This window comes from Acartia tonsa, chromosome 11 (genome assembly GCF_053477335.1).
Source record: "Acartia tonsa isolate MP-2025a chromosome 11, ASM5347733v1, whole genome shotgun sequence".
In the NCBI taxonomy this organism is placed as follows: Eukaryota; Metazoa; Arthropoda; class Copepoda; order Calanoida; family Acartiidae; genus Acartia; species Acartia tonsa.
The window spans coordinates 48465289-48474963 of NC_137270.1; the positions used below are offsets into that span (position 1 = coordinate 48465289).

Sequence of the window (9675 nt, forward strand, 5' to 3'; positions counted from 1 at the left end):
TTTTCTATGGCCAAAAAATAAAACATAATAAATACATCTATGTAGTAGGGTTGTAATTTATGAAAAGAACAAAAATCTTTAGTTATCGCAACCTAAATCTAAAATGGGAAAAAATAATTACAGTAATTTCCTTGAGCGGAAAAAAGCCTTGGCGATTAAAAAAGGTACTAATGAACCTAATAAAAGTGTCTGACTCTAATTATGACGTAAAAAAATAGCCAATAAGAGGCCACTATAAATTTTACCATTGGTCAATTACAGTGTAAAATGGCCTCTCATTGGCTATTTTTTTACGTCATAATTAGTGTGAGACACTTTTACTAGGTTCAATTCTAATAAATATTCCTAGAAATTTGTCTGTAATACGATCCTATACATGATTTTCCTGCATGGCTGAGCATCGTTTCTAATCCAGCAGATATACATGCACAATCTGATTATAGAGGTACTGCGCTTACTGTACTGTTAAAAGTTTAAAATAGACAGGACAATTCTAACAGGCCTAATCAAAACGATGATAGCTATCCGTGATACTAGCTGTGGTTGACGCACGGATACATTAACAGAACCTAAATGTAGAAAATCTTCGCTTTTAAAAAAAAACATAGAATTAAAAACGTTTGTAATGGCAAAGAATAATTTTAATATTTAATTGTCTTTCCAATGTGTTCACGTAACTGTGTTCATAATAGTTACACTTCACTTGACCAGTTAATTTGGGTTTCTATGACAATTTTGTCAGGGATCTAAAGGGATAAGACAATGGCCGATAAATTTAAGTACATCCCAAGCATATTTCATGTCTTTTTTAGTATATTAAACTTAATGAACTATCAAATCAAATTCAATGTCCCCAAGGTTGTTTAGCAAATGAATAAGAAAACGATATTTTAACACTTTGGGGACTAGAATAATAAACCAGGAATCTAAAGGAATATGACAATGGACGATAAATTGATGTACATCCCCAATAATGATAAACAAAATTATCTCTTCTGTAGATTTCAATTAGTTATTGAAACATTTGGACACTCAAATTAATGAACCATCCAATCAAATTCAACAAAAGTTGTTAAGCCAATGAATAAGAAAACAATATTTTATCACTAGTTCAATAAACCATGGATCTAAAGGGATAAGACAATTGCCGATAAATTGATGTACATCCCCAGCAAATTTCATGTCTTTTTTAGTATATTAAACTTAATGAACTATCAAATCAAAGGAAAGTACCCAAAGTTGTAAAGCCAACAAATATGAAAACGATATTTTAAAACTTTAGGGACTAGTGTAATAAACCAGGGATTAATAGGGATAAGACAGTGGCCGATAAATTGATGTGTATCCCCAATAATGATAAACAAAATTATTCCTTCTGTAGATTACAATTAGTGATAGAAACGTTTTGATCACCATCAATATAATGAACCATCCAATCAAATTCAATGAAGTCCCAAAAGTTGTAAAGCCAACGAATAAGGACTGTTGGGGATATTGGAAACTAGTTTAATAAACCAGGGATATATAAGGATAAGACAATGGCCGATAAATGTATGTACATCCCCAATAAATATAATTCCTTCCGTAGACTACAATTAATTGTTGATACATTTGGACACTCAATTTGATAAACCATCCAATCAAATTCAACAAAAGTTGTTAAGCCAACGAGTAAAGAAAACGATATTATAAAACTTTGTGGACTAGTGTAATAAACAGCCCAATGTCCGTCCATCCCTGCAATTTTATAGTTAACGTGGTCATGTAATAATCAGGGTTATACATTTTTTATATAAAATAATCATTAAAAAAAGGGCTCGGCAGCCGCCTTAGGAAAATCAACTTTTTACAACTTAAAAAAACTGGAAGTGTAAACCTGACCTGAATAAGGAAATCCCTTTTTTTAAATTAAAATAAAAGTACCAAAAAAAATTTTAAAGGGGGTCAATTATCTTCGTAGGGTGGTGGTATCCTCCCCCAAATAGAACCTATGAGAAGCCAAACTATAAAGGAGAACCAATCCAGTTCAGCTGTTAGCGAGATCCTTCTTTACAGACAGACAGACTTCCTTTTTACTTTTATATAAGAATGACCACAACTTATAAGTATCCATGACAATTTTCATTAATATTAAATTATTTTATTAGCTGGTTGATAATTATGCATTTCAAATAACCTTACATATATATTATACAAATTAATATTTCATCAAACGATGCAGGGATACAAAGGGATAAGACATTGGCCGAAAAAATGATGTACATTGTGCATTCGCAATGATGATAACAAAATTACCCCTTCAGTAAATTAAAATTAGTGGTTGAAACATGTGAACACTCAATGAAACAAAGAATCAAAATCCAATGAAGTCCCCAAAGTTGTTAAGTCAACGAATAAGAAAACTTTATGATAAAACTTTGGGGACTAGGGTATAAACAGCCCATTGTCCCCTCTCTCTGAAAGGGATGGTATAATCCTTTAATTTGAACACTAAAGACCATTTTTAACCACCATTCCCCTCAACCAAAACTCACATTTCAGCAGTCGGGTTTGTATTTTGTTTAACCACTGAACCGATTGAGTTTCCATTTTAGTTACGAGAGGGTTCTGAGCTATCTGATTATAGATTTAAGTCGGAGAATGGTTTTAGGCTACTTTACCGGCCCCATCTCCGTCCTTTATATTACGGGCGCAACCGATTGTATTCAAATAATAAAGTAAAGGATCTTTGTGTGTCTTCTGTGTATACCGAAGATCTGGCTAGCCACTGAACCGATATGGTTCTTCTTTACAGAGTAGCTTCTCATAGACCTTGAGAAGGTTTAGAACTATTTTTGGGTAGGGTACCACCAAACTCACAAGAAAATCGCACCTAGAAAAGAGAAATTCCCATCCCCATTATTTCCCTTTTGAAAACTAAAAAAATGGAAGGGGGGGGGGTGACTTCCCCACCCCATTCTTATACTATAAGGGTTTTAGTGAAGACCTTCCAAAAGGTTTAAATTTTCAGACTAAACTACCTTTTCACCTATTTAATAAATAGGCCCCTAGAGGCTGGGCTCGCATCCTCTAGAATTATGTAAGAAAAAAAATTTTATCAATTTATACTTTATTTTTTATAATACACAATAATAGCTATTTAGCGCATCGTATTATAGACACTTTACCGCGGATAATAAATGTAAAATTTGAAAATAAATACCAGTTTTGTTAGCCCCGAGGGGCAGAAGTCCCAGGCTGGTTATACTATGACTTTTATTTTAATATTCATAGAAAATTATCCATAATACATTAAACGATACATTAATTTACCATGTAGCCCAGAACCGGTTCTAATCTAGCGGATATTAATTGGATTGGAAGCCATACTGGAAAATATAAGTGATTATAACTCCATTTTCCAAGCACAGACAGCTAGGTGTCCTCCAAAATAAACATAAAACAGTTGATCTCTGAAAAAAAAATAAAAGCTATGTTAGCAGAGGCTTGCAAAGGCAGGGATCTAAAGGGATAAGACAATGGCCAATAAATTAATGTGTATCCCCAATGATGATATACAAAATTACTCTTTTAGTAGATTAGAATTAGTGATTGAAATGTTTGGACACTTAGTCCGTAATGAACCAACCAATTAAATGTCAATAAATGTCTCCAAAGGCCAACAAATAAGAAAACGATATTTTAAAACTTTGGGAACTAGTGTAATACACAGACCAATATCCCCTCCCTCCCTTGTGCAGATGAGGGGTGGATGTACCTCCCTAGATATCCACCCCCTGTCAAAACAAATTAAATATAGAGTAAAAACTTACATATTAAGACTTTACTATGAATATTTTTTGCTTATAAATTTGTGCCTAGTCGTTCTAAGAATCAGGATTTCAAAAATCTAGTAAATTTGATTATCAAAACAAAAAAAAATATTAAACATTTTTTTTAAATAGTGTTACAATAAACTAGCGGACAATTTTTGAACATTTTTTGCATTAATTAAAAATTTAAAAACAAGAAAGATACCTTGCAAAGCTAGTAAAGTAGCACAGGACATACAGAAATATCCAAGTTATAGAGAAGGTGTGTTACAAAGCCCAAATTGTGTCAAAATTGTGTCTAAAATCATCCATGTGACGTCATAAAAATGAGGGATTATCCATCTCTTTTTCAGGGGTTTTCTTTCCCACTTCGATCCTCTCATCTCCCTCATTTTTATGACGTCACATGGATCATTTTTGACTCAAATTGGGCTTTGCCAAACTATGTTAAAATAATATACTTGGCATAAGTGACTTCAAAGCTGAATCCTTCTCCTGCTACAACGTTCCAACCACCTAGATATGTTTATGGCATTTACATGTGTCGGTGGTGAAAAATATACATGGATATTATGACAGGGTAAAAATTCAGGTTGCTTAAAGGGAACTCATGTATGATGCTGTGAATATTGGTGCAAAAAATATGACGTAACAAAAAAAATTAGCCAATAAGAGTCCACTACCATTGCCGCCACGGGTCAATAACGGCCTCTCATTGGCTAATTTTTTTTGATACGTCATATTTTTTGCACCAATATTCACAGCATCTCATGTATTTGTCTGTTTGTCCATCCAGTAGAAGGTGATGGGATGGGGAAATTGTGGTGGATGGAGAAAGTCATTATTTAGCCAGCTACAAGTTTCACTTTATAGAGTACATGATAATCTGATACGTGTAAGATTTAAGAGATTATAAATCTACTATGTTGAAAGTTAAAGTATATTTCTCTTGGTGCTGATTCGAATTTCTTAGTCGCAATACGTAGACACAAGTTCCACCTAGTTGTGTAAGACTAGAGATTGTTGAGTTGACTGGATGCTTGATAGTCACGCAATAGTCTGCAGAGAGTGTCATCATTCCTTGCAGTAATTTTATTTCTCGTATTCATTCGAATCCGGTGGATAGGAACCAGTTCTCATCCATTCGAAAAAAACTATGTCTAGCATCGTATTATATCCAGCTTTCTACAAATATAAAAATGTACGATCATAAGATTAAAACCAGTTTTTTTTATCCCGTGCCTTCTGCACCTCGGGGCTAAAAAAACTAGTATTAATCCCATAATTGTACTTTCTATATCCGCGGAAAGACGTTTAATAATACAATGCGAGAAATAACTATTAAGACACCAGAGCTGGATCTTTAAATCATGTCAATGGTGCGCCAAAATGGGGTGCGCCGAATTTCAGCCAATCACAGCGCGGCATTTCGTAAAATGCTGTGCTCTCATTGGTTGAAAGTTGGCTCATTCCGATTTGGCGCACCATTGAAATGATTTAAAGATCCAGCTCTGATAAACTCGGCTAGGATGAGGTAAATTTATGAGCTCTTATGAGTTTGAGTTTGATCAGCTTCTATAACTATAATACACAGGTGTTCAACCATTCTCTAGGGCAAATTAGGTACAAACAAGAGAAGACTTTAGATAATTAATCAATGACTGTAGTTTTGGCAGAGGTTTCACGTAGTGACAAAAAAACCTTAAGTTAAATCTTAAGGATCGGGCTCTTAGGATCTAAATAGATTGGGGTGGAAGAAGGATGTAAAACACCCTTCTAACTCAACTTCTTTTTTTATCTAAAGGTCTCAAACTCGTGTTTCCTTTTCTGATGAATATTTCCTAAAGTAGTTTTTTTTGTATGATGCTTAAGATTTTTATGACTGCTAAAAAGTTGGGTTCTCCAACTTAGGTAAGCTTCACACAGTTCTAAGAGTTGGTTTATACTTTTTTAAGTTAGGATTGGGAAGTCTTGGGAAGTTATTATTTGCTTTCATCGGGGAGAAAGAAAACAATGTTAGTTTTAAAGAATCTACAACCCTTTCTTTCACATAACTATTGGGTGGCATATTAATTTTCTGACTTTCACCTCCATATCTTTCATTGAAAGCTGTTCCAATAAACTCTGCACATCTCTCGTTGTTTCTTTGGTCACTGTTCTACAATAAATAAAATATTATTAGCTGTGGACAATTTAGCCCTCCCCCTCTATCTTAGCTCCTGTTAGAGATAGAGACATAATTTTTTTTTCTGGTGGTTCATGTGCATTCTTAAAGAAAATTACCTTTTCTAGTCATAGCGGTCAGACCGCTCATTAGCCGCTTTTTAGCGGCCAGCTGCTGAATATTAAAACAGCTGTAGAGTGGCCAATTTTAAAGCTATGATTACATATGGATTATACATATGCTCTAAAACTTACTTTGTTCATTTGTCTATCCATGACTTTTTTGTTCTTTGCTTTTCATTGATGTTGTCATCCTTTGCATGATTATTCCTGTAGTAGTTGGGTACGATTTAGAAAGCGTAGCAACTCTATAATCGTTACCAGAATGTTCCTTCGTCTATTTTAAACATGTTGATTGTCAAAATTGTCCTTAATTTTTATCCAGTATTTAAGAAGTTTTTCAACAAATTTACTTTTTTTCGACTATTATACTTTTTTATTCTAATTATTTATTATTCTGACATTCTACAAGTGTTAATGTAAATTTTTCCTACCCGTTCAGAGGTTCGCTGTTATGGATGTTGTCATCCTTGTTTAATTACCTTATCACTTGGACAAAATCGTTCACAGGCCACTGTACACAGTTCTAACATTTCCTTGATCTAAACAATTGGAAAAATAGTTTACAAGCTACTGTACACAGTTCTAACATTTCCTTTATCTTAACAAATATAAAAATAGTTTACAAGCTACTGTACACAGTTCTAACATTTCCTTTATCTAAACAAATAGAAAAATAGTTTACAAGCTACTGTACACAGTTCTAACATTTCCTTTATCTTAACAAATATAAAAATAGTTTACAAGCTACTGTACACAGTTCTAACATTTCCTTTATCTAAACAAATAGAAAAATAGTTTACAAGCTACTGTACACAGTTCTAACATTTCCTTTATCTTAACAAATATAAAAATAGTTTACAAGCTACTGTACACAGTTCTAACATTTCCTTTATCTAAACAAATAGAAAAATAGTTCATAAACTACTATACACAGTTCTAACATTTCCTTTATCTAAACAAATAGAAAAATAGTTCACAAGCTACTGTACACAGTTCTAACATTTCCTTTATCTAAACAAATAGAAAAATAGTTCACAAGCTACTGTACACAGTTCTAACATTTCCTTTATCTTAACAATAGAAAAATAGTTCACAAGCTACTGTACACAGTTCTAACATTTCCTTTATCTAAACAAATACAAAAATGTCTCTAGTATCGCTTCGAAACCGATTAATATCCGGTGGATTAGAACCGGTTCTTAGACATACAGAAAAATTATATCTATGTAGCATCGTATTATAAACAGCTTTCTATGAATATAAAAATGTACACCTCGGGGCTAATAACTGGTTTTAATCTTACAATTGTACAATCTATATCCGCGGAAAGCTGTTTATTATACGATGCAAGAAATAACTATTCTTATATTGCTTCGAAACCAATGAATATCCGGTGGATTAGAACCGGTTCTTAGACATACAGAAAAATTATGTCTAGCACCGTATTATAAATTTAAAAATAGTTGTATAGCCCAGAGAATTTTTAGCTGAATTGTACATTTTATATCAAAGGAAAGCTGTTTATAATACAATGCAAAAAATATTTATTCTTTCAGTGGCGTGCACAGCGTTGTGCCAGGGGCTCTAGCTGTACACCTTGAGGGGGTAAAAAAGGTCTTCCCAATTTAGATTATTTACATTCCCATGGACCCATCTTCTATATGCTATTCCTCAAAGTTGCTAGCGAGCACTAAACTTTCCCCGGGGGGGGGGGGAGGGTGCGAGTTATAAAGCGAAGCAACTCTATAAACGTTACCAGAAAGTCCGTACGTCCATTTAAAAATGTTGCTTTTCAACTTATTTAACATCAAATTTTTCTGTAATAAAATCATCCGAATGGTCTGACTTCTGGAATACTGATTCCTGGGACAACAAAGTACATTGTTATAAGAGTGCATTGTTATAAGCGAAGCATTTCTATGATCAAGACCTAAAAGTATGTCCTTAAACAATATCCTGTATTTAAGTAGTTTTTCAGCAGATTTAAATTAAAATTTTGTTTCCTTCGACTTTTTTACATTTAAATTCTGATTATTCAGTTCTGACACTATACAAGTATTAATGTTCGTTTGTCCTACCGTTTCAGAGCTTCGCTTTTATGGATGTTGTCATCCTTGTTTTAAATTAGGAATACCCATACACAGATTTTTCATTTAATAATAAAAGTTTTTGTTGATTTTTAGTAGCGAAGCTACTCTATAATTTTAAATGTCTGTCTGTCCATATGTCCGTCCGTCCATCCGTCTAAAACGTTTTTGGGGGAAACGTAATTTTCTCATTTTTAAGTTTTCATGGTTTTCTAGATTCCTGAGTCCTATTCAAGATATACGGCTGAAATAAATTCAGGGATTAAATAAGTTCGCATTTTACATATTCACATAAAGTTTCATTTAGATTTGCTTATTCGTTGTGGTGTAGATCGATTCCTAGATTTTCACATTATAGATATCAAAGGTTTTGTGATTTATTTTAGTTTAATGTTTTTTTTATAACACTGCTTAAAAGTTTGTTTGTTTTTCTGGATGTCTATGTTGGAGCTTCGCTACTTATGGATGTTATCATCCTTTTTATTGTTTTGTTACAAATTAAAAATAAATTACCTTCTTTTCGTCTTTTATTTCAGTATTAACAAGTATACAATAATTATACCTAAAATATAGTTGTATAAAATTGTAAGGTTTCGTGATTTCCTAAATCTTTTTTTAACCATTGAAAGTAGAAATTTAACTTTATTTCTGGTCTATAGATCTTTTGATATTTTTTGACATTATATTCCTTGTTCATTTGTAGTAGGGAAAGAATCAATTGATAGAAAAGTTGGCTCCCTTAAGCAATTAATGCTTGTTATTATTGTAATGAAATTCTGTATTATTAAGACATTTACAGAAATATAATTTTAACTTACTTATTTCTTTTTCCATCACTATCTGTAGCCATTCTGATAATCTTAATGGAATTCAATAATTATATGTATATATAAATATGTATATTTTCTGCTTTAGCTCAACCCTTAAAAGTCGTACCCCTTTCTTTAACTGGATGACCCTGCAAGGTTTGCTGGTACCCTGTGTCCACCAGGATGCAGATATTCAAAAAATTCCAACTCTAAGTTATGTGCCATATCCATATTTAAAAAGTCACTCAGTTATAGCCCTTTATCTTTCACACACAGAAAATTATATAGAAAAAACCCTACTGCTAAGGGTTAAATATTAAAACAGCCGTTGCCTGATTTTCCAGAATGGCAAGAAACTCAAATCATAAATCAGCCACACTAATTATTGACAGTCTTCAGTTGCAGCTACAAGAACTAGCTATTCACAGGGATCTAAAGGGATAAGACAATGACTGATAAATTGATGTACATCTTCTATGATGAAACACAAAAGTAAACTACCAATTCTGTAAAATACAGTGGACACTCAACTAATTAACCAATCAATCAAAAGTCCCCAAAGTTGGTAAGCCAACAAATAAGAAAATGTTATTATAAAACTTTGTGGACTAGTGAAATAAATAACATAATGTACCCTCCCTCCCTGGATTTTTCAAGTCCAGCTGACATTTTTTTAACTTC

At 32.9% G+C, this 9675-nt stretch overlaps 1 protein-coding gene across 1 annotated transcript; it reads right to left on the reverse strand.

The window, feature by feature from the left end:
- Nucleotides 1–3179: 3179 nt before the first annotated feature.
- On the reverse strand, nt 3180–9040 carry LOC145330988 (dynein axonemal light chain 4-like). The gene is made up of 6 exons (XM_080175575.1): nt 9004–9040; nt 8699–8747; nt 6578–6637; nt 5901–5970; nt 4274–4328; nt 3180–3452 (listed from the first exon to the last, which is right to left on the reverse strand). The coding sequence occupies exons 1-6, from the start codon at nt 9033–9035 to the stop codon at nt 3386–3388; spliced, it is 333 nt and encodes a 110-aa protein (XP_080031701.1). The 5' UTR covers nt 9036–9040; the 3' UTR covers nt 3180–3385.
- Nucleotides 9041–9675: the final 635 nt, after the last annotated feature.